This window comes from Eumetopias jubatus, unplaced genomic scaffold (assembly GCF_037043125.1).
Source record: "Eumetopias jubatus isolate StellerSeaLion01/CBP00866 unplaced genomic scaffold, mEumJub1_p1.0 scaffold_1, whole genome shotgun sequence".
In the NCBI taxonomy this organism is placed as follows: domain Eukaryota; kingdom Metazoa; phylum Chordata; class Mammalia; order Carnivora; family Otariidae; genus Eumetopias; species Eumetopias jubatus.
The window spans coordinates 15,791,138-15,816,699 of record NW_028274807.1 but is presented as its reverse complement, the minus strand read 5'-3'; the positions used below and the strand labels follow the sequence as shown (position 1 = coordinate 15,816,699).

Below are 25,562 nucleotides of genomic sequence, written 5' to 3'. Positions count from 1 at the left end.
TTCTTATCTAATTTCCCCCTTCTTTCCAACTCCTCTCCTTTTTTTAAAAAAAAGTATTTATCACTTTGTTTCAAATGTATTTTCTAGACTGAGTTAATTCCTTGTGGAATAAATATATAACACATAATAAATAATTATGGTTAGGAGAAGCTGAGAGATCTTTTTCTCATAAAGAGGGATGAACTGTTCAGATCTCATGTAGCTGGGCTGGTTTAGAGTAGCAAAAAAGGCCTCCAATAAAATAATATTCAGAGTTAATCATACTCTATGTTCCTGTAGAATCAATTATAAGAACTCAAAAGAGACTGTGATGGTTAATTTTATGTGTTAACTTGACCAAGTCAATGGGTGCCCAGATTAAATATTATTTCTGGGTGTGTTTGTGAGGGTGTTTCCAGATGAGATAAACTTTTGAATTGGTAACTTAGCAAAATAGATGACCCTCCAATGTGGTGGGCATCATCCAGTCCACTGAGACCCCGAATAGAACAGAAAGGCAGAGGAAGGAAGAATGCATCCTTTTTCTTCCTGCCTGACTGCCTGAGCTGGAACTTTGCTTTTCTCCTACTCTTGGATAAGATTTTCACCACTGGCTCTTCTGGTTCTCAGGCCTCCAGAATCAAACAGGAATTATACTACTGCTTTACTGAATCTTCAGTTTGTGGATGGCAGATTGTGGGTCTTCTCCTCCTGCACAGTCATGTGAACGTATTCCTTCCTCATAATAAATCTTTTCATATGTGTCTTCTATTTGTTCTGTTTCTCTGGAGAACCCCGATTAACACGGAGAACAATACCAAAAGACTAAATGTCTTGATACTTTGCATATGTATGATATTCTATGCTATCTAGAAAACATAATCCTTAAGCCAGCAAGAAGAAGGGTAACTCACGCTTATTTGAAGAATTTCTCTGAATTATACTATTATGGAAGTGCCACGTGACTATTCTGTTGTTTCAGTGGCTTGAAAATAATTAACTATTTTCTTCCTTTTGTAGTTAAAATGAATCATCAGAAGATAAAATAAAACTCATTGGCAGTTGACTCTCAAAAGGACAATTCTAATGGTCCCACTGTTATCATTATACCCTGATACATAGTTATTGTGCGTTAACAATGGCGGCCCCACTTTGGCCCATCTGCTCTCTGGAGCTTTTATAACAGAACACTCATGACCTTGTTGACAGCAGCATTGACTTTCCTTGGTGTAGTCCTGTTGTTCTCGGCAAAGATTATCTCTTGGATTTAGATGGGTTATCACATAAAACCTGAGCAACACAAAGATCATGCTTTAGTTTGTCTTGAGAGCCTGCATTCAAGTCCAGATGAAGATGACCAACATAGTTTGTGGATTCTAACTTCTATGGTTGGTCACACAGTTGGCCTACAAGATACCTGGAAAGTCTCCGGGTAAAAGTCTTCCAATAACATGTCCTGGTATCTCAAGAAGCCTGCACCATATTTCAGCATGATCATTTTTTCAGAAGGCAATGCAGTGCTATGGAGGTAGTAACAAAAAAAAAATTCTCCACAAATTCTCAGCATCCATTGCTAAGGGCAAGTCATATGTCACAAATAATTGGCATACGCTGCTATCATAATAGCAGAAACTTAAAATGGAATCTGGAGTGCTCCTGAGCAATTTTGAGTATTCTTTTAATATTTATAAGGGTTTGCTATTACTTTCCATTGAAAAATAGGTGCCTTAGAAGTTTATATTGACTAGCCTAAAGCGTATTGCCCCTTTGATAGCCTTCTCAATATTAGGATAAATTCTCAACCATCAGACATGGTTTTTAGTCAATAATTTCAAGCGAACAGCTTCCAAATGTATGACATGCAATGTGGCTAAAATAATGGTTTTACCTTAAGATAGAAATAAGTTATTTCAGCATAAGAATAATCTTCAGGAAATCAGTTGAACGATAACTAGTTTCAGAGCAGTGATTTTAAGAAGAAGGTTTGAGCTCTAGGGTATAGCTCTTTCTCACCTGCCAACTGTGGTAGTGTAGGCTGCATCTACACTATCCTTTGAGAAGGATGCTTCTTTGGCAACACACTTTTTCATGTTGGCCATCAGTAGAACAAGCTAGGTGTAAGTAGACCTTGAGATCAGTCTTTATCATTGTAAAAAAAAAAAAGCTCACACAAAATAAGTGATTATAACCTATATCTACAAAGGTAACAGTGCATAGAAAATAGCATTAGGTGTATAGAACTCCTTATGGAGTAGGCTAAATAATGGCCCCATAAAAATGTCCACATCCTAATTTCTAGAATCTATTAAAATGTTACTTTATATGTGAGAAAAGAACTTTTCAGATGTGATTAAGTTAAGGATTTTAATTTCGGGTGGGGTGTGGGCCCAATATAATCACAAGGGTCCTTATAAGATGGAAGGAGGGGGTCAGAAGGCAGAGAGGGTGATGTGAAAGTAGAAAGAGGGAAGGCAATTGATGTGGGGGCCACAAGCCAAAGAATGAGGACAGCCTTGAAAAGGCAAGGAATTGGATTCTCCCATAAAGCCTTCAAAAGCAATGGAGCCCTGGAAACACCTTGACTTCAGACTTGCAACAACTGTAAGAGAATACATTTGTTTTGTTTTAAGGCACCACATTTCTGAAAATCTGTTATGGCAACAATAGGAAGGAAATGCACCTCATTTACTCATCTTTCTGTGATCACAGCACCTGAGACTGCACAACTTTGGTATAGTAATAACAAGTGCATGTGTCAAGGATAAGAAGTGTTTGAAGTTGAAAACTTTCTAAATCTTTCTGTATCTCTCCATTCACATACACATGCTAACCATGTGTACAGTTACAAGTCCCACACAGAGAGAGTCTAGGGCTTTTCCTTCCACTGGAAGATGGTGTTATGCCATTGACAAACCCAGGCCACTTTCCTCCTGCCTCCAGGAGAAATGAAAGGAAAGCAAAGGATATTCCACAAAGTGTTGGTGAATGAAATTGTCATACTCTTTGGGAGTATCTTTCAATCTTAATTTCTTTTAAGCTTCTCTCTCTAGAAGGATGGTCAGGAGGAGAAGGGAAGCTGATGCTAATAGATATTAACAAATGGAGTGAAAACCAATGAGGTTTTGTTTCGCCTCAGGAGATAATCCCACTAGAAGAGCCAGATTGCACCACCCGGGTGCACAACAGAAGAGATTATGATATTTAAGGGATATGCACTGCTGACAACAGAACAGGAGAAAAGATTTCCCCTGGCAGAATGAAATAGGCAATGCTGCCAAAAGGAGAGAGTAAAGATTTTGGAGGATTACATGAACTGAAAGAATAAACTCTCTGCAACATCCAGGGAACACTGGTGGAAAAATGATGTTTAAAAAAGAACACAATGGAAGAAAATTTGAACAGCAAAGTATTGAAAAAATCTACACAAAATACTGAAAAAATCTGGAAAGTTAAAAGAGAATAAAGATGTTGAATACATTGTAGTCTTTTTGCAATAAGCGACTTTCATAATGGTGGTAATAAAAACTAGACCTCCAATTACCCGGAAGATAACTTTTTGAGGCAGAGATGGGCATGCAACCATTAAATACTGATCTTGCTGGTCTCATGAGATATCTATAGACTAGTGAAGTCATCGTGAGTCTGGGTCCTATTCTTCAGCTTTTCTGACTTTTTATTTTGTCAATTGATTTAATAACTATCAGGTTGAGAAACTATATGAGTGTTTCTCAGTGTATTAGCATCTCCAAAGAACTTTTAAAAAACACCAATGCCTATACCCCATCTCTAAATATTCTGATTTATTTGGTCTGGGGTGTGTTCTAGGCATTGGTATCTGTTCAGAGCTCTCCAGGTAATACTCACATGCAGGCAGACCTGAAAATCACCTTTGTATTTAACCAAACATATTTTTAAGCTATAACAATAATGATCATAGTGACTGTTTTCTGAGTGTTATAAAATGCCCACTGCTATAATAGGTTTTGTTTTTGTTTTTGGGTTTTTTTTTTTTTTTACATACTACTGGAGAGAAGGTGTTTTCCAATTTATAGATTTGAAAGACAGAGCATATTTATAGCAGTTGAACCCAGCTTTGATTTCAATCCTGGGCTCTTTGTGCTATATTAACTTATTAATTGATAATAGGAGGTATATGTGGCAGGAAAAGTCAATCATTTTTTAAAATATTTTATTTATTTATTTGACAGAGAGAGAGCACAAGCAGGGAGAGTGGCAGGCAGAGGGAGAGGGAGAAGCAGGCTCCCTATTGAGCAAGGAGCCTGATGCAGGGCTCAGTCCCAGCAACCTGGGATCATGACCTGAGCCGAAGGCAGAGGCCTAACTGACTGAACCTCCCAGGTGCCCTGGAAAGTCAATAATTTGCACACAGTTCTTCTGGACTTTGAGAACCCAAATAAAAGCATATGGTTGTTTGGTGAGACCAGAGTTAGAACCACAAAAGTTGAAGCTTTATTATAAGGAATGAACCCATCAAACCAAGAGAACTTGATAAGCTGCCCATGTAGTTTCTAGGGAGTCTTCTGTGCAGAGAGCTGAACCTAGCTGTACAAGGTTGTGCCTTGGATGGTGTTACAGTTTCCATGAGGACCCTCACTCACTCTTCCTCCTTCTGTCAGGATTTCAGACCTACATTGCTATTTCATTCCAATATCTCTTTAGATATTAGAATTAATTAGATCCTAATTTTGAATCCCTTTGGTGATATTTGGGAAGACCTTTAATCTCTTTAGTGGAGTAAACTTTCATCAAGAAAGGACAGTTTATTAAAAAAAAAAGGTAACAGGTTTTTTTTGTTGTTGTTGTTGTTGTTAAAATGTGCCATAGACATAATAATAGATATTTTGTGTGCTAAGTGTTATCATGGCAGTGGGTACAAGGTGTGGAAGGCTTTGCATGACACGTGAAATAATGTGTCCTTTGTACTTAAGGCAATGTGGGTGTGGTGGTCGGGCACTCAAGAATTTCAGATGAGAGGAATAAGGTCACATATTTTATTTGGAATAACAGTTTTTGAGGCTACCTGGATGCTGGTTGGGGAAAAAGGTGGGGGTTTGTGACAGAGCAATCATTTGTGGTGTAGTAGAACGATGATGATAGAGATGGAGAAAAAGAGGTTGAATCTGAAACATATTCAGAAGCAAAAGCTACAACATTTGGTAACTCACAAATAGGAAGGGTAAGGTAGAGTCAAGTGAACTCCTAGGTTTCTGGCTTGAGCAATTGGTTGGTGTTTCTGGTCACCAAGACAGGGGCAGGAGGAGAAAGTGGTTGGCTGGAGGAAGAAAAGGAGGAAAATGTAGTGTGTTAAGTTTGGTGTGGTGATTTAATGACATCAGGCAAGATATGACAGAGACTTGGGAAGTCAGTCTGAGAAGGGGTTTGGGGACCATTGTTGTGACAAAGTGTAGGAGATAATGCAGTGACAAGGTTTGCAGTGGGAAACACTGTATCACTCTTGTAGTTTTGCCTAGGCACAATACCACTGATGATATTGATGATGGTAATCTCTCACATGTGGGATATTTCATGCATCAGTGGTAGGCTTAATGCCTTATAGGCATTGTCATGTTTAACTTCTCTCAGAACAACGTGAGATATGTACTATGACATTCCCATTTTACCGATGTAGCAAATAATGAATTACAAGGTCCTCTGCTAAATGATCTCATCCAATACACTGGAGTTTTTCATTATATTTTATTCCCCCTCTGTCTTGGTATAGTCTTTAACACATACAAAACATCTAATACATGCTAGCTGAATAAATGGTGAAATTTACATCCTACAGGGTCACCCTTAAGCAGAAAGGATTTGGCTAATAGTCCTGGGGAAAGTAGGGTGGGAAGATTCTTTTGGTAAAATCTTGCATTTACGAAGGGTTGAAAAAGCTGATGTGGTTAACATAGCAAAGTGAGTTTTAACCTACTTCAGTCTTCAGGCTTCTTTAGAGAACCTGATATAAGCTATGCATCCTTTCTCCTGAAAAAGGCACATTGAGGGGAATGAACATCCCCAAAATTTTGAACAAAGCTGAGGTTCACTAATCCTGCTAAAGGTTTAAGACATGATTTGATGTACACATATTCAAATTATTTACATGATTTCTTCTGAATTACCCCCACTTCTATTGCAAGGATAATTTCCCTTATCACCTTTTACAGCCAAATTCTGATATAGCTGGAATTAAGCATTACAGTATTTCTGAGGCATGCATGTGATTTTTATTACCTCCCAGTTCAGATAGAAACAAATTTATACCCTTTTCCAAATCTACTGTTTGGAAGTTTTTGCGAATATGCAAACAGGCATCCTGTGCACTAAGAATATGGACACATTGCAAATCCCTTCACTACATTGTTAGTTATCCACAGAGCTCAATTAATTCTCGTGCATATTAAGGAATATACCCATATCTATGAACCACGCCTTACAACCAAAACTAACTCTGTGCTCAGGAAATGTAAATAGATTTTAGTCTCAGCCTGAGAGAAACAATTAGGATGAGAATGTGCTGCCAAAATAATTATATGATATACTACAAATTATCATCAGTTAAAATAAATTGAGAATCATCATTATTACATTGTCAGGATTTAGCCAAAGTAATGAACTTCCCATCAATTAACTGTCTCAAAGACTACCAAAGGACTCTAGGAACTTAAAAAAAATGAACTGCTTAATTATTTCCCCATTTCTTTGAAAGCCTACTAAGTACAAGGCAACGTGCAAATTCTTTATGTTCAGACACTGGGAAGAGGATTCTCGATCATTTCTATGCATGGAGGCTCAGAGCAGAAGAGAACCTTTTACAGAGGAGGTGACTGGGTTGAAGAACAATCAACAGACTTGCTCAAAGTAGCGTATTTAAAGGACCTAAGAAACTCAGGTCATTGGCATGTTAAGCCCTGGTTTGAAATCCCATTAGGTAGACTTCATTTGTCTCATCTGTAACATGGGATATTTTGAGAGGATAAGAAGATATTCCAGTCAAATGCAGAGCATAGTCTGACACATAGTGAGTGCCCAATGAATGACAATTATTTTATTCTGTTAGAGCAAGAGCAGAATTTGCAACTGTATCTACCAACCTTTAGTCTAAGACTCTAGTCCCAGTCCCTTTCTGCTTTAGAAATGAGTTTCCCCGTCTTTCACCAGTCTGTGGGCATTGGATAGCCACATTCTGTGACTTTCATTTTCAAGCTCTCTTTTACTCAAGGGGGCAGAGATTTATTTTTTTCTTGTTGTTTTTACTGTTGCATCTTTCTCACCTTCATCAGTGCGCAACAAATAAGTGTTAAATGAAAGAGTGAATTTTTCTACTGTGTCTCTACCACATTCTCTCCTTGGCTTCAATCTAATCAACATTTCTTGAGGACTTATGTAAACTAGACAAATGAGTGGATTGTTAGAGAATAGAATGAAACAATTTCATTAAAGGAGTACAAAGCTTAACTAGAAGGTGTTCCATGTTCTATTGCGAGGAGAATCAGTTGGCATCTTGGTGAACATAAGAGCAGCAGACTGGGATTTTTTTTTTTTTTTCACTTTTAAAACCTGAGATAAGTTTCGAATCCCAGCCTAGCCACTGCTGACTCTGTGACCTTGGGCAAGTTACAAAATCTCTCTGAGCTCTGTCAGTTTCTTGTGTACAGAATTTTCTCATAAAAATTAAGTGAGTGATGCATTTTATCTGCTTAGCACAGTACCTGGCACACAGAAAGTTCTGTAAAAGTAGTTCTTAAGGTCTTTGGCCTATTCGGTGTGTTTATGATTAGAGATGGAGTTGCGCATCTGACTTGGTGGGTGTGGGTTCCAAACACAGGTTTGCAACCTCTTGGCACATCACAGCTATCCTGCTTGCCTGGTTGTTCTCTGTGTTGAGAGATGAAGACTGACAGCGCTTCTGTCCTGGGGAAACACGAAATGAACCTTTTCTAACCATCTCTGTTTGTCCCAGTCCCAGGCAATAGGCCCAACTTCTACGAGGAAAGAATCAACGCACAAAATTATTTGATTAATCAGCATTGCCACTGCACGTTCTAGTAGAGGGAAGGCAGACATTAAAATAATACGTTTTCTCCCTGGCCTTGTTTTTATGTTAATTGACAGAAAGGAAAAAATAAATAAATAAAAACAAGAGCACACAAATGTTGACAGGAGAAAATGTGATATAATTCCACAAAATATTTTGGTCCTAAAATGTTTTATGGAGACTAATGGCTCAATTATAGCTTCATACTCATTGCTATAAGTGTTGTGAGGGGAAAAAAGTCTCTTCTGATGCACTTGTTCGTGTAAACAAGAGAGCAGGTTTCCTGAGTTGGAAACAGTATGTTCACGCTCAGTATGGCTGCTCTCCAGCTCAGGGACGTGGCCCAGCCCTGATGCAGCTTCCCTGCTGGATGGAGCATCACAGTATTCCCTCCCTTTCTATCAGGGAAGCATTAGGATTCCGACTACCGTGCTTGAAATTGTGACTTGCTTTCTCAATCCTATTACAGGATTTGAAAGTGACAATGCATTTCTCTGAAGAGGCAAATTTATTTTCAGGAAGTGGAATTGTAGGCTGAAATGCATTACAGTTCTTAATAATATAGGATTTCAGGGGCTGAATAAAATCCTCCTTTGAGGAAACTGAGGCATAGAAGAGCAACTCGTTCAAATGTCTTGGCAGAGTTGAGAGTATAGTACACTGAGTCAGGTAGAAGGGAGGTGATTTTGGAGATTGCTTTTATCAAGAGCTGCTAGTACAGTTCTTGGATCATTCATTCACCCTTTTCCTTTATACATTCAACAGAGCAGCGTTGAGCGCTATGTGTCAAATAATGTTGTACATGCTCAGGGTTAGGGAGAACAAGACAAAGGAGGTTTCTATCCTCTTGGAGGTTGTATTATTGTCGGGAATATAGACAACAAATGAGTCAATGCCTGGAACTTTGGATTAAAAGCATGCTCATTACATGGTAGATGAAATTATTACTGTCTCTGAGCTTCACTGTTTTGTGTGCAAAAGAGAGATAATACTAATTATACCAAAAGTTGTTGTGTAGATTAAAGGAAATGGTTGCTTATCACCCAGCATGGCACTGGGCACATTTTAAGCGTGCTGGTACAGAGTCTTCTTATCCTGTTCCTTATCTTTAAATTCACTTCCCTTCAGCCACTCTCTTGGCAGAATCACACTCAGAAGCAAACAAGGGTGCAGACAAGGTGGGCACTGGAGAGTCAGTGGGAAGAGAGTGGGACTTGGAGGAAGTAAAAGCGAGGAGTTGCAGAGGACTGGGGGTGTCCATGCTGGAGACAGGCTGGGAGACGGGAGTATCCTTGCGAAGCAGCAAGACACCAGCTGGGAGGTGGCGAATGGGCAGGGACAGAAGAGGACACCAAGTGATGGGATGGGTCCCCTGTGTGTGCTGCTGGTTGCTGGGGCCACTTTCAGGCTACAGAAATTCACGGAGACAGATCATTCATACGAAATCTCTGTTCTTCTGTAGCCTAATCAAGTCTTGACATTTGAATTTCTAACTAATTTTTGGGAAATAACTTTTCAGATCCTGATCATATAGCACTTGTTCAGTATGAATAGAAATAATTACTTTGTTGGAGTGATTAGCATGCCCAAGAATAACTATAGACTTTCCCCCAATTTTTACTTTTAGATAAATGTCAGATATCTCCTTTAAAGTGCATTTGATTTCTTTTTTTTTCTGAAGAATCATTAAAAAGTAGTAAAATATGATGAAGGTGCAGGGAAATGCGCGGAAATAATGGGAAATGTGCTTGAGAAGAAAGCCAAGTTGACCTGGCAGAGAAAATTTTATCAGCAATGATTTTAGTCACCAAAAAAGTGGGAGCTATTAATATTAATTTCATATGAAGGAGACCAGCAGCAAGTGGTTGTGTTTTTTTTCAGATGTTTCTGGAAGCCTACTTCGAAATGGAACGGCTTATCCATTCTGAATGGGGGCCCTGCATCGTAAAATGTGCACACAGGCGCTGAGAATAGGTGGTCTGGAGACCATGAAGCAGCCTGGCTACTCAGAGAGTGACCTCGTCAGGGCACTTAACCTATCTGAGCTTTAGTTTCTTCAACTCTGAACTGAGAATACCAAATCTACCCCAGGGGTTACTTGAGGCTTCATAAGACAGTATATAGGATGCCAGGTACCATCATTTGCACCTCAGTAGAAGAGGTAGGAAGAGATTGGTTGAATGGTGGCCAGAATTAGGACCTTGAACTCCTGCAGTCTTCAGCTTCCCTAGGGACACGCTTGGCAGACAGAGGGAAGGTCTCTTTGTTTCTACAGCTTGTTGCCCAAAGCCAATGGGTCAAGTCCAACTGGATCATACAGAGCACTGGGCCTTATTTTGACCAGAATAGGAAGTCCTGAGGTCTTCAATCTCACTTTCCAACCACACAGCTTCTTGGAGGTCCAGATTAAACCCAGTTAAACCAATCTGGAAGACCTTCATGGCAACCTGGATCCTCTGGTGTGATTTCACAGAGTGATGGTATTTTCACATACAGTAAGGGAGGGGCTTTATGCTGGAACATTCTAAAAAGGCTCTCCCCCCCAACATTTGTAGTTCATTAGTCTACAACAAAAGGTGGATGAACATGCTCTTTAGGAGTTTCCCCCAATGCCTCACAGCAATCTTACCACACACGTGATGAGGAAGAGTAAACACAGGATAGAATATGATATGGCACAGAATAGAGGCAAAAGTTTTCGTGTCAATGTTTAGAACAAAGCTGAACTGATCCCTCTCCCCCTTACCCTCGGCAGACATTTCTTGGGAGTGCTTCACTAAGAGGGGTTTTTGTTTGTTTGTTTGTTTGTTTGTTTTGGTTTGTTGTTTAAAAAATTGATCTCTGAATGATGTAGTCTCTATGCTACCAGGAAAGAGCCACTTTCATCAAAGGAACATCATATCCATATTTATTGAAATAGAGGGGAAACTCTAGCAGCTCTTTCCCAGACTTGCCCATTCTAAGCCTGTGCTTTGGGAGAGAGGTAGCCAGTTATGTGAGCCAAATGGGTATCTCACCAAGATACACATAAAATATGGGTATTTTTCTCAGTTCTGGTTCATACCCTATTACGCACTTTAATAGACTGTACTGAAATTCTCAAATGAAACCTTAAGATAAAGTGGCGCTGATTGTATTTATTTTACCTTTAAAGTGAGCTGTTGACATCACTGCTACATGCTTGCTTTCTTCACTGTGAGATCATTATAATTACAATATCCAAAGATTTGTTAAAGCAACTGTAGTCTAGAGTAGGTAACACATATTCTCCACCTAACTGGAAAAGCAACACTTCATAGTGGACAAGGTGCAGGCGGGACAGAGGAGGCTGAGTTCCAGTTTCTTGCTCCTCTCAAGTGAGAGGGTTAGCCTTGATGATGTCTAAGATTCTTTTTTTTTTTTTTTAAGTAGACTCCATGCCCAGCATGGAGCCCAATGGGGGTTTGAATTCACAACCCTGAGATCGAGACTGGAGCTGACATCAAGAGTCGAATGCTTAACCGACTGAGCCGACTGAGCCACCCAGGCGCCGCCCGAAGATTGTTTTCGACTGCAACTTTAAATATGTTCTATGACTTGAAATAGATTTTTAGTGCAAGCATCCAGGAGTTAATAGAAACCTCTAGTCAACTTTCCTGATTGTTGACTTTCAGTGAAATTAAAAACTCAACGCTGAACTCAATGGCTTCAGAGAGATGCCCTTCAAGTATGAGATCCAACACTGGAGAGTCAGGCAGGATGGCTGCTCGAAGAGCTCTCTCAAGTGGTTTGGAGATCCACAGCTCTACATTTGTGCAGAGGGGTTGATCTACTTATAAAAGTAGTGCCCATTGCCAGTCAACCACATAGCACATCCTACACCTTTTAAACTAGGGAGTACAATAATAGTTTGTGTCATTTCAGGTAAGAACATTGCCTTTTGCCACAGTAACTGCTTAAATACAAAGAGACACCCATTTAAGGCCACGTAAATATGACCTGGCTATTTTTTCCCATGCTCCTCCAAATTCATCCCTCGATCTTTTATTAATGCCTCTATTTTAAGCATCTGGCTAGCCTTTTCCGTTGTCTTTGTCTATACCAGAATTTCTCAACCTCAGCACTACTGGTATCTTAGGGTATACATCTCTTTGTTGTGGGGGATGTGCAGTGCATTATAGCATGTTTAGTAGCATCCCTGGCCTCTAATTACTCGTTGCCAGGAGAGTACCACTGTCCCCTATATGACAACCAAAAATGTGTCTGGACATTGCCAAAAGTCCCCGAGGGTACAAAATCCCTCTGCATTGAGGACCACTAGTCTATGCTTTATCTTTTTTAATTCTGAATTTTCTTTTGTGAGCATAAGACCAGTGCTATGTCCCGAAGTGCTCAAAAATGATTACCCTGTTGTTATTATTCCTAACATTACTAACATCTTTCATTTACATACGATTTCATAATTTTTTTATTTATTTATTCATGAGAGTCAGAGAGAGAGAGAGAGAGAGAGAGGCAGAGGCAGAGGGAGAAGCAGGCTCCCTGCTGAGCAGGGAGTCCGATGCGGGGCTCGATCCCGGGACCCCGGGATCATGACCTGAGCCGAAGGCAGACGCTTAACCATCTGAGCCACCCAGGTGCCCCACGATTTCATAATTTATCAAGTGTTTCCACCCACATTATTCATCAAGATTAATGCATGGCAGCTCATTGTCTGTGACAAGTTAGAAGAGAGAAGCATCTTTGTTGTCCCTGTGCCCCCTTTTCACTATGCTCAGAATCATACATGTTTGACAAAAGAGGTCTTGCCATGGGGAAGATATATTTAGGACAAGTCAGGTGTTATGTAAATGAAATCTGCTCAGTCTTTTCAAGAGGTGTAAAAGAAGAGATGCTTAATCACCTTGAAATGTCGTCCTTCTCTGTTGATAGGATCTACCTGCCTCCCAATACATAAGGCCCCATATCTACAACTATATATAACAGGTGGCTTCTTTGAACTCCCTGAGCCGTATGAACTCCTGAATCCTTTAAAAGGGCTCCTAAAGCCGCCTCAGCCTAAACCGGACTTCTGCAGTTTTATCATGCTGCACTAAGTGAAACCAGATGGCATTTTTGAGAAAGAGAAATGAACAAATCCACACCCCCCAACTTTACCTCCTCCCTGCCACTCTTACCTGCTTAAGGATTTCAGCAGCTGTTCCATGTGAACAATCAAATATCACATAGAACTCCTTGCCCTTCTTCATCTCCTTGAGTAAAGGCTTGGCATCTTTATTCCCAGAGGGCAGCTGGCGGATTTTGATTTTAATGTTATATCTGGAGGGAGCTTTGATGAGCTCTTGCAGACGAATGAGACCTAGAAAATGACATCCCATCATGCAACAGACTGTTCTGTCTAAAGAGGATTTGTTTATTGCCATTTACAGTCAAACTCATACCATTCCCAAAATGTATCAAGCGGCCACCTTTCTAAAGGTTACACTATTGACTTCTCTCTCTCTCCCTTTTTTAATTTTATTAATTTTTTCAGAGAGAGACACAGCGAGAGAGGGAACACAAGCAGGGGGAGTGGGAGAGGAAGAAGCAGGCTCCCCGCTGAGCAGGGAGCCCAACGTGGCTCTCAATCCCAGGACCCTGGGATCATGACCTGAGCCGAAGGCAGACGCCTAATGACTGAGCCACCCGGGCGCCACTACACTATTAACTTCTCATTTGTCATTTCCCTTTCTGTGGTGGATTATACTGTATTTTCCTTTTGTGGGCATGTGTGATTTGGAAACACAATTTTCTGAAGTGAATGTTGAATTTTGTTAAATGCAATTGTCCTCTCCAGCTTTTGGCCAACACCACAAATCTTTAACAAACCAAGTCTGTAACTGTAAAACTTTTGTAAGCAAAAGTTGCTTAAAGTTTCCAAAGGTGTTCAATGAAATGGATAATGCTTGCTTAATAAGAACAAACAAACAAAACAGACTACAGAATACTAGAATTTCTTGGGGCTATAAACCTCTGTAAACTTTTCATCAAGTATTTATGTATAGCATACTGTTTCCCAGCTAATTAGCTGGGTTTTCTATATAATTTTCCAGTTCCTACCATAGAAACTATTTAGAAATGGCTCATCACATCCTCTTTCTAATATGATTGAACAGTAAATTGGAAAATCCTTTCTTGATTGAAAAAAAGAAGGACCATAGAGTTTTTAGAGATTATGATAATAAAAGCAGAAACAAAATTCCTTTAAAATCCACCATTGATAATTGTAAGAAAGTGTATACAGCCAGCTAACTTGACAGAGAATATTTGATTCACTACAAGTGTGAATCTACTGAGCTGCACCATTCTTTAATAGACATACCTTACTGGGGTAAGGCAAACAGTTATATAAAGCCTCTGTCTTATTTCCCCTAACATTAACTTGTGATTGCTACACTGCATGATGTTGGCTATCACTCGAGGACTCTCATCACATTGGAAAATTGAAATATGTTTTTTATTACACAGTTCTGTGTCTTTAGGATTTATCAACTTCAAGTAATCAATATTAAGTTTTATCAGTATCCAGACAGAAACTTTGGTATGCCCTGTTGTGGATGCCAGCCACCTCTGGACTTGATACATGTCTTTCATTTTCTTGTTTTATTTATTTAGTTATCCACCCCCTCCACCCAAGCTACATTTTTGTGGCTCAGATGTTAAAAGATTTCTCTAACATCTTGGATAGGTTACGATCTGAAGTACATACAGTACTTTCTAATTAAGCTGTTCTTCCGAGTCTAATGGATGCAAGCAATTGCAAGCAAATGCAAGATTTATTGCCCATTATTTTTAAAAAATTTTTACATAATAACTGAAATTGTTGGAATGTAGTTTTTGTGGACTCTTGATTTTTTTCAAACCAATCAGTGTGGTTGAAAGCTCTCAAGTACCAGTAATGAGCCACTTATCCTCTTGCTTCTGGGGTCACTAGTCCTGAGCCACTGATGAGTATTAAAAATGGAAGAAAACCGAGCACATGGGCTTGCATAGTTGTTAATCCTCCAATAATCCTGTGAAGTAAGCATTACTAACTTCATCATTTCCAACAAGGAAACTGAGGCTCAGAGCAGTTAAGTAACTTGTCAGGGTCACGAAGATAGTTAGGAGGAGCCATTAGTTCAAATTTCCTGTGGGTCCAACACTCAATCTTTCTACCTTACAGTCCATCCTTACAAACACAGATTGCTGTGGCTGAGGGAACAGGGATAATTTTGGATTATTTGATAAGACGGGAAAAAAAATAGAAACATGGACCCACTCTCCTTTCTTCTTAACTCTTGGCTACTTGGGTCTCATTTGTATTTTTTTCTGTTGCCCTCCTGCTTTGCAATTGCATAGTTTTTTTTTTTTTTTTCTTATACTGGAGCATGACCGCAAAGGAAATCAATGTGGCCTTTAAATAAGATGAGAAAACCATTTAAAAAGTGCATTTCATGTGCTGCAACAAACTGCTCTTTTGTTCTTTGCTGAATGGAATGTCAATATGAAGTGCATCTTCCTATCATGATGACTTACCCATGTTAATGGTATTTTAAAGTTGAATACACTTTCCATTTGTTCATTCATTTTTATGGGAAAACATTTCCTGGATTCTCATTATATGCCAAACCCCATGCTAAACCCAGGGTATGGGACATGAACCCATCTTGCTTTAAGAAAGGGGCTTCAGTTGTTCCTATATGGCTAGAACCATAATAAACAATGTACTGATAATTTGTAACGTATTGCAATATGTTAGTAATCTTGTAGCCTTGTTTTCCAACGTTCATTTCATTTTGATCAGCTCGGTATATTGCATTAATTGTTTCAGGTATTTTCATTACCTGAAATCTACCACATGTCTGAGATGATTTAAACTATTTAAGTGTTGAACTGCTAGCAGAACTTGTAAATTTACAGTAATTCAGAATCAGTAAGGAAAACAGTTCACCAGTGTTTAGTTTCATATTGAGATCCTCAGCTTGGAATAAAGTTGTATAAAACACAAAAGCAAAAGCAAAAAAAAAAAAAAAAAAAAAGAAAGAAAGCCCATAGAAGGATTTCATCCCATCGACTCTTGTGACATCGATGAGTATCAATTACTACTCAATTTTTATAATTCACAAGCTGATGCTGATGGAGGCTGATGGAGCAACTTGCTCAAGACCCTAAGATCTTATTAAGGTTATCAAGTCCAGGACTTGAATCCAGGTCTACCTTCTGACTACCAATTTCAGACTCTTTTTTATCAAATCAGTGGTCCCTCTTGACTTTTAGATTTCAGGTCAACTAACTAACTGACTGAATAACTAACTAGCTAGCTAGCTATATGAATAAGTAACTGGATAAATAAACAGAGAAAGAAAACTTTGGACTAGCATAAAGCATTCAATCTTTAGTTGGCAAATGATACCATTAATAGACATTTTGCTCTCTCCTCCTCAAAACAGGTGACCATGCAGAGAGTTATTTTAATACCAATAGAGGAGAAAGGAGAACAACTCAGTACAAAAGACCAGTTTCTTTATTTTTTTTAAAAGACCAGTTTCTAATTGGTCCAAATTTATCTGTTGGAAATACTCACTACTAATTCCATAATTTTTTCAGTTTGTCTGCTTGCAGGTGAATTGGCCTCAAAAAGGAAAAAGCTCAGCAGATTTAAAGATTACAGAGGAAATTGTGGGAAGAAGAATAAGGGTGGAACGGTGAGGTTTACATTTCTCTTCCCAAAGCAATTGTTTGCCTAAAAAAAAAAAAAAAAGCCTTTCTGCCTTCACTAGCAAACGTAGTAGAATTTACAATTTAGAAGCCTTCCCCCACCCACAGGAGAAAGAAAATTAGAGAAAGCTTCCGTTTTATTTGCATTTTGCTGCAATCCATCAATTACAGTTCATTGTAAAGAATAGTTAAAATTTATTTGCTAAACAAAGGGAAAGGGAATTGAAAGCTAATGGTCATGCTGTATTTGGAAGCTAGCCTTGAGGAATGACCCAGTGCTGCCAGGATGAGACTCCAGTGGCAGAGGAGGGTTAGGGGGCATGCAAATCTGGTGATGGTAGTAGTCTTTCTAGCCCACCATGGTGGAGGGACTTGAAAAATAAAATGCGGAGACAACCAAACCCAACTGAGGGACATTCTGCAATAAAGCTGACCTGGACTCTTCAAAAATGTCGAGGTCATGAAAGGCAAAGGAAGGCTGAACCAAAGGAGACCAAAGTAGAGTAAAATGAGATGACAACTAAATGCAATGAGTGATCCTGGATTCAAAAAAATCCTGCAAGGGCATTATTGTGTCAATTAGAGAAACTGTAATATGGTGTGTGTCTATCTATCATCTATCTATCCATCATCTATCATCTATCTATCTATCTAGAGAGCGAGAGCGAGATTGAGAGAGATCGATCAGTGTAGACCCAGCGAACTCCATCAGCCTTTTCCTGTGAGGAGAGGGTGTGAGGTGCACCTGGGCACAGGTGACTTCTATGAGGGTGGGGAGTCGGATAAGTTGGCTCTGAGGTCCTTTCATCCAGGTGAATAAAACTGAAGGGCCCACAACACCATTGGCCAAGAGCAGCACAGGGTGCTCTGTGCCTGGGGCAAAGCCATGTCCTGGAGGGGAAATCATGGTGTCCTCTGGTCACTGGGAAAGCCTCAGTTGTTTAGAACAACCTGCAATGAGCCCTTCTGGCCAGGAAATACCAGCTCCCCTAGACTCTGTCATCTCTTCAGAGCATTCTTTAAGAACTATTATCCTATTTGTATATAATAGTACCGTATTAGTGTTAAGTTTCCTGTATTTGGTAATTGTAGTGTGGTTACAACCTTAATTCTTAGGAAATACATACTAATGCATTTAGGGGTGAAAAGGTCATGATGTCTGCCACTTACTATTACAACACTATTACTTATTACTATTATTGTTTATTGTTGCTGTAATTGTTTTATATTGAGAGAATCACAGATCATTAGAACAAATGTAGCCAAAGGATTACATGATGAACCTAAATGAAAGGCACAAAGGAGTTCATTGTACTTTTCTGGCATCTTTTTTCTAAGTTCACCTCTTGCTAAATAAAAAGAGTAAACATGGAGATAGAAAACAACACCATTAGAGCCTCCTTCCTCCACTCCCACCCCCAGGAATGCAATTGGAAACCACATCTTTGGTTTTAAAAAGCACTTCAGAGCAAGGAGCCTGTTTATTTCACCTGAGTTTGAGTTGGGCTCTGCATATGGAGATAACTTTCAAAAATGTCCAAATGGCCCATTCTAAACACTAGTTTTGGCCACCTATCCACTCTGTGCACTCAGACATGACACAGAAAAATGCTGATTTGCATGCACAGGGAGTGACTCTGGGAACAGGTGGAGCATATGGGGAGGAGGAAAAAAAAGAAGCTGCTATTTCTAGTGAGGGTTTAAAATTTCCCATTCCTTCTCCTTCAATAATAATAAACTTTGCTATTTACATTGCCCCTTGTATGAAGGATGCTACATGCCTTATAAATATCTTAATAAACCTCAGAATATACCTTCAGGGTGAAAAGGTGTCAGTACTATTTTACAGTAAGGAAAGTGAGACACAGTGAGGTTAATTGTTTAGATCGGCACTAAAAATAAGTCACAGATGCCAGGAACAGGAAGGGACCTTAAGGTCAAACCCTTACTTCATGCATGATTCCCCTCCACACAGCTGCTGCTGAATTCCTCTCTATTTGGGAAATTTTCCACCTCACACTGCAGTCCGGCTCATTTCTGGACAGCTTAGTTACATTAAATGAGTATTAGTTCAAAAGAAAAGTACTTATGTTTTCTGGAGTCTTAATCCAGTTCCCTGTTCATTAAACCACATCAGTGGGGTTGATGCCATAAAGATGAATGCAGTAAACCATTGGGACCCGCAGATAAGACCGTACGTTTTAAATGTTAATTTCCTCTTCATTTGTACTTAGAAACATGTAAAATGGCATTTCACAAACTTGTTGGTATATTAATATACCCAAATCTAATAGGATTCTTAAGGGGATCTATGTACCCTCCAGAGGTAAGGAAAAAGCAGAACTAAGAAATGGAAACTGGTAAGTGAGTGAATTACCTGGGAGAAATATAGCACTTTTAAGTGCAGATCTTCATACATATGATTTTTCAAATGTGCATCAAAAAAAAAAAAAAAAAAGGCTAGAGACTTCCCAAAAGAAAAACTGTGTCCCTTGATCAAAGGACCTCAAAGAAGAATCTACTCAAAATATTTGAGATGAACTGTGTTGCAATTAGCTCAACCTGAGTATTTTAGTCTTGAATTCTTGCTGATATCAGTGGTAGCTAGAAATAATATACCTCTGTGCACTAAAGACTGGGTTCCAAACAGAATTCTGAAAATTTGAATAGGGTTCTGGGCAGAGGACTGGAGCAGGTGGATAAGAAGGGTAGAAAAGAGTAAGGAGAAAAAAAAAAACAAAAAATACTGCAATTTATTATCTTGTTGGTTCTGAGTGCCAAGGACTGCTATCTCCCAGCTATTTCAGGTGGGATTGTAGGAGGGCTTGTAGCAGAAGTGTTTTGGCTAGCACAAATGGCCATCATAACACAGTGGGGCGAGTTTTGATTGCTGAAAGGGAAAAGATTTACTTATTGTTTTATTTGGCACTGATTGCCTACTGAATATCTTTCATTTTGGCTTGGTTATTTATACCAAACTGTTAATTTTCTTCAAGTCCAAATTTTTGGCCTCTGTCAAGATTCTTGGTTCTGGACAATATATTCTTTCTATTTTCTATAGAAGATGGAGGGAAAGTAATAAACATAATAAATCCAAGTCACTATTTAAATACAGCCATACAGCCATAAGAGCAGTTATTTCACTTATTCATAGAGTGGTTGAACATATTAAATGAGTTCATTATGCAAATTATTTAAAAGAGCATGTGCCACATAATCAGGACTCAAGAATTTAGTTATTGCGGTATTTGTGGTTGTCATTTCTCTTGTGTTTTCTCCTTGAATTTATTGTTTTCCAATCACTAACATTTTTATGTATATTCATCTTATTTCAAATTAATCCTCATTGTAAAGCTTTGAGATAATGTTTCAAGTGATAGTTAATAGCTCTTTATTGCAGGCTGCATTTTAGAAATCTCATGGCTCTGATGTGACCTAAGGCAACCATGGATGAAAAAAAAAATCTCTTGAGGACTATGTGCTGTGAACTCAGGGCTAGAGGCATCTGGCTGGAACTCATTTCCTTGATGGCCTTGTTTAGTCCCATCTATATGCCGAGGACTCTCAAATTTGTGTCTCCCACTCACACCACATTTTGAACTCCAGACTTATATATTAGCTGCCTATTCATCACCTGCATTTGAATGTAGTAGATACTACAAATTCAAACTTACCATGTTTATGACTGAACAAACTTCTGATATCATCCTTATTCCTCCAGAATAGTTCCGTCTATAACCTTCCCCACTTCAGGCGATGTTAACTCCTTCCATTGGCTCAGGCTAAAAAGTTTAGATTCACCCTTGACTTCTCTGTTTCTCTCTCAGCCAGCCTCTACTTCTTCAGGGCATTATGCTAGCTCAACATTTGAAATATTTCTAGAAACTGACAATTTCTTACTCCTCTATTACTTACCTTCCTCAGTTGCCTTGATTTCTCTGGAAGCTACCTATTTTTACCCTTGCCTGCCTGTATTGTATTATCCATACAAGAGCCAGAATGATCTTTTTACAATGTCAATCTGATCATGTTACTCTGCTGTAAACTGTCCAGTGGTTTTCCCATTTCATGAAAAGCAGAAGCTCTGCTTGTGGTCTATAAAATCCTCCATGATCTATGTGGTGCATTTCTCTGACCTACTTTCCCACTACCCTTCCCCTCTCACGCTGATCCCACCACACTGGCCTCCTTGTTTGTTTGTTATAAATAAAGATTTGTTGGAACACACCACACTTGTTCACTTGCATGTTGCTTATGGCTGTTTTCTTGCTACCTTGGCAGAGTGAAATTGCAGTGACCATATGACCCACAAAGCTTGAGCTATGAACTACTTGGCCCTTTAGAGAAAAAAGTTTGTTGGTCCCTGTTCTACAGAACTAATTGTGGCTACATTTCACTGAGATTGGCCTTAAAAAAGCAGAAACTGCTGACTATCCCCCACACTGCATTTGGTGCTCAGCTTCTCAGTTCTTTCTGATGTGTGTGAAGGGATAGAAGCCAGGCTTCCACCAGGGGTCTAATGAAGCAAAGGGGATGACCAATGAGCAGCAATTTCTCATTGCCTAGGGTCACCTCTGAAAGTGGGAATCAGAGAGAAGTAGGTGACTGATGGGAAGAACATCCAGGCAACAGAGAGAGAGAGAGAGAGAGAGAGAGAGAAGTGAAACAAAACTTCACTCCCCCAACAGTTCTCTAGGGTCTTTCTACATTTTCACTTCCAGAATTCTGCCTGCTAGTATTTAGTGAATTGAATTTTGTCCTTAGAGACAAGCACAGTGCTCCCCTTGACTTCAATGGGAGTCATGGACCATTTGGTTCCCCAGACATCTGAGCTGGCTTCAGGCTATTTAACAAACTCCTAAACAAATGCCAGTAAAGTGTTCTTTAATGGGTACTTAATTCTGGTGTGAAGGCGGGTGCTGAGCACACCTAAGTCCTTTCTTTTCCTTCAGGTTTACTAAGTTTTCTCCTTTTTATGGCTTGATAATTACTACAACCAAAACCCTGAGTCAAGTGGTATTAAACCCACTCAAAGGCAAAAGATGTCTATCTACCTTTATTGATCTCAGTTGACCTGTTTACTCTCTGGGTTCCAATTTAATGGTTCAATTGATTATTCATTTACATTTTTAATTTCTTTGTGAGCAAAATCATTTGAACATGAATCATTTCTAACTTAATGGGCAACATACAAACTCATTTGGGATTTTCAACTTTAGCAAGTATTTATTGAGCAACAAGGCTTGGGTGAACTTAATAGGGATGAAAAGCAGATTTCAGTTTCTTGTAAAAAAAAATGATATAAAGAGGGCATGTTCTGCGTGGAGCACTGGGTGTTATGCACAAATAATGAATCATGGAACACTACAACAAAAACTAATGATGTAATGTATGGTGATTAACATAACAATTAAAAAATTTAAAGAAAAAATGATAGAAATGATAATTTGAGTTTCCTCCCGTGCAAAATCCTTATCACTTATGAGCGCTCACCTGAAATCAGAAGGTCGGTTAGGACATCAACTTCTGTATTATCCTTTTACGAATTGTATTTTGTCTAAATCCAATTTGAATCTGTAACAGTTATGCTCACACCTTTAGTTGAGCTCTTAAATTAAATCTAAAAGTTTTAATACCATTCATTAATTTGTTTTCCCTTTAGATGGCCCTGATTTGCTGGAGATGTAGAAATAGTGAGAAGAATTTGTACTATCGAGGGTACTACATAATAAGAAATAGTATGACTTTATTAGCTTGTGCAGTTCTCTGTTTACAAAGGTAAGCAACATGGAAGATCTGATTACACTTACATTCATAATTGAAGGGGAGCAGAATTTGCCAGTCCAGAATGTGTCTCTTTGGCATGGGATTATTATAAGATGTTTATTTTTAAGAAACAGCAGACACGATGAAGCTCTGAAATCTGAGTAGATGTTACCCTTTTCTATAAGAGACATTTACATGTGTAAGGGAAGTCTTCATTTGTAAGGGTGTCTCCCTCACTGTACCAGGAGGAGGGGGGGGAGGACTCAATCTCTAGAAATTCTTCTCAATGGAGAAGGCAGGGACTTAAATATGCATAACAACCTTATCCTTGCTCACTGTGCTTTTCCTGATAACTTCCCCTAACTGACTTCCCACCCCCAGCATCTTTTGTCTTTAGAAGAAGATGGTATTTAAGGTGATGGCTTTGGCCATTTCAGAGTTACTTAGTTTTCTTGGGTTTCTCCTGTGCTTACTATACATCTTATTAAACTTTGTTTGCTTTACTCCTATTAATTTGTCTCATGTCAACTTAATTGCCTGACCAGCCAAAGATCCTAGAAGGGAGGAAGGGAAAACTTTTCCACCCCTACACATTATAATATTGCATCTCAAGGCCTTTTAAATATGCTTATGGAATTCATTTGATAGTATGTTTTTTTCTTCCCAGCAAGCAGGTGAAGCTTTAAGAATATGACTGCCTGTGGCTTATTCTTCCCTGTAGGACTGTTTTGAATATAACATTTATAAGTTATATATCCAATCACCTACCTTCACTTTTTTCTAAAATGAGATGAGGTATAAGAAAATACATAAATGCTTATTTCCAACTAGAACAGTCGTTTTTATCTGACAGTTTAAAATGGAACCAGAGTTTAGTGCAAAGTAAAGGAGGTTTACTTCATCCCCTAAGAAGTAGAAAGTACTAGTGCTTGGTAAAAAGGACAGTGAAAAATGAAATACTATTAAAAACATTGTTAAGTGCTTTGCTTTATTAATTTTCACTGATAATTTTCTTAACCTTATTACCAAATGTGTAGCTCAAGAAAGGAGCTAATTTTAATTCTTGGAGGAAATATATGCAGAAAGTAAATAGTATTATTCCTAAGTATTATTACTAAGTACTTCCCTATATGCCATAATTGTGTTAGGTGGCAGATTATAAAAATAAATAAGATAGAAGTCCAATGTTTAGGAATTCCTAGTCTCCTAGATGTGCAAACAGGTAATTTGAAACATGTAATATCATACTTATATTTGCAAAGCGCTATTGAACCCTATGGTGGTCTCAGAGGACTTTAAGGAAGAAGTGATATTTGAGTGTGATCGTGTGGAATGAGGGAACTCACTGTCTTAGGGGTTGCATGGAGGATCATGCATAGTAAGGGGCCAGCTTCAGAAAAGGAGAGTCGGACATATTTATGGATACATCTCATCAGGTAAGAGACACAAAAGCAAAGATAAACTATTGGGGTTACACCAAAATAAAAAGCTTCTGCACAGTGAAGGAAACCATCACCAAAACCAAAAGGCAACCTACTGAGTGGGAAAGAACATTTGCAATTAAAATATCTGATAAAGGGTCAATATCCAAAATATATAAAGAACCTGTACAACTCAACACCAAATTTTAATCCAATTAAAAATGGCACAAGACCTAGATAGACCATTTTCCAAAGAAGACATACAGATGGCAAACAGACACATGAAAAGATGCTCAACATCACTCATCATCAGGGAAATGCAAGTCAAAACCACAGTGAGATATCACCTTATACCACTCAGAATGACTAGTATCAAAAAGACAAAAAACAATAAGTGTTGGTGAAGATGTGGAAAAGAACGAACCCTCATGCACTGTTGGTAGGAATGTTAATTGGTGCAGCTACTATAGAAAACAGCATGGAGATGCCTCAGAAAATTAAAAATAGAAATACCATATGATCCAGTAATTCCACTACTGAGTATTTATCCGAAGAAAATGAAAACACTAATTCAAAAAGATATATGTATCCTTATGTTTATTGCAGCATTATTTATAATAGCTAAGATATGGAAGCAACCCAAGTGTTCACTGATAGATGAATGGATTAAGAAGATATGGTGTGTGTATATATATATATATATATATATATATATATATAATGGGATATTACACAGCCATGAAAAGAATGAGATTTGTGACAACTTGAATGGACCTAGAGGGTATTATGCTAAGCTAAATAAGTCAGACAGAAACAGACAAATACTATATGATTTCACTTATATGTGGAATCTAAGAAACAAAGCAAATGAACAAATGAGCAGACAGACCCATAAATACAGAGAACAAACTGATGGTTGTCAGAGGGAGATGGGCAGGAGATGGGCAAAATGGGTGAAGGGGAGAGTAAGGTACAGCCTTCCAGTTATGGAATGAATAAGTCACAGGAATAAAAGGCACAACATAAGAAATATAGTTAAGGACATTTTAATAACATTGTATGGTGACAGATGGTAACTACATTTGTGGGGAGAAGAGCATAGAATATAAACCTGTTGGATCATCTGAAACTAACGTAACATTGTGTGTCAACTGTACTTCAGTAAGAGTCCGATGAAGTTGGGGGTATGTAAGGAAGGAATGGTGGACTCTTCATCCTAGCTGATGTGAGGTATAAGGGAGTGCAGGGAAGGGGGTAATGAAAGGCCAGGGTTAATGGAGTTGAAAAGGGCAAGATGGTGAACAGCTTCAAATTAGAAGGACTTGACAAAGGAGAGTCACCAGCATGGGGATTAAGTGTATAAAAGGGAGCCTGAGTTCCAACAAACTTCAAAATGTGACCAGAAGACAGAGAGGAAATGTGCCTGCAAAAGAAACTTGAAATGGGGGCAGGTGAGAGAAAGTGTCTAGTGAGATGGAGGCTCTAAGCATCATAGTTCTGTTCTGTTCTGCATCCTAAAATAAGCCATGGAGCAATGCAAACTTTATTAAGGGTTGGTTATCAGGGGTTCTTAGTCCCTTTGTTATGAAATGGTCAGTTTTATTGATATAACCTCTAACTAGATT

At 38.8% G+C, this 25,562-nt stretch overlaps 1 protein-coding gene across 9 annotated transcripts in view; it reads right to left on the bottom strand.

Annotated features, from left to right (window-relative positions):
* Positions 1-25,562, bottom strand: part of GRIK1 (glutamate ionotropic receptor kainate type subunit 1) — a 362,944-nt gene that overhangs the window by 110,168 nt on the left and 227,214 nt on the right. For all 9 annotated transcript variants that reach the window (XM_028116006.2, XM_028116022.2, XM_028116012.2 and 6 more), the window contains one exon: positions 13,189-13,370. In XM_028116006.2, coding sequence (XP_027971807.1) covers positions 13,189-13,370 — 182 coding nt within the window. The remainder of the gene's footprint in view (positions 1-13,188; positions 13,371-25,562) is intronic.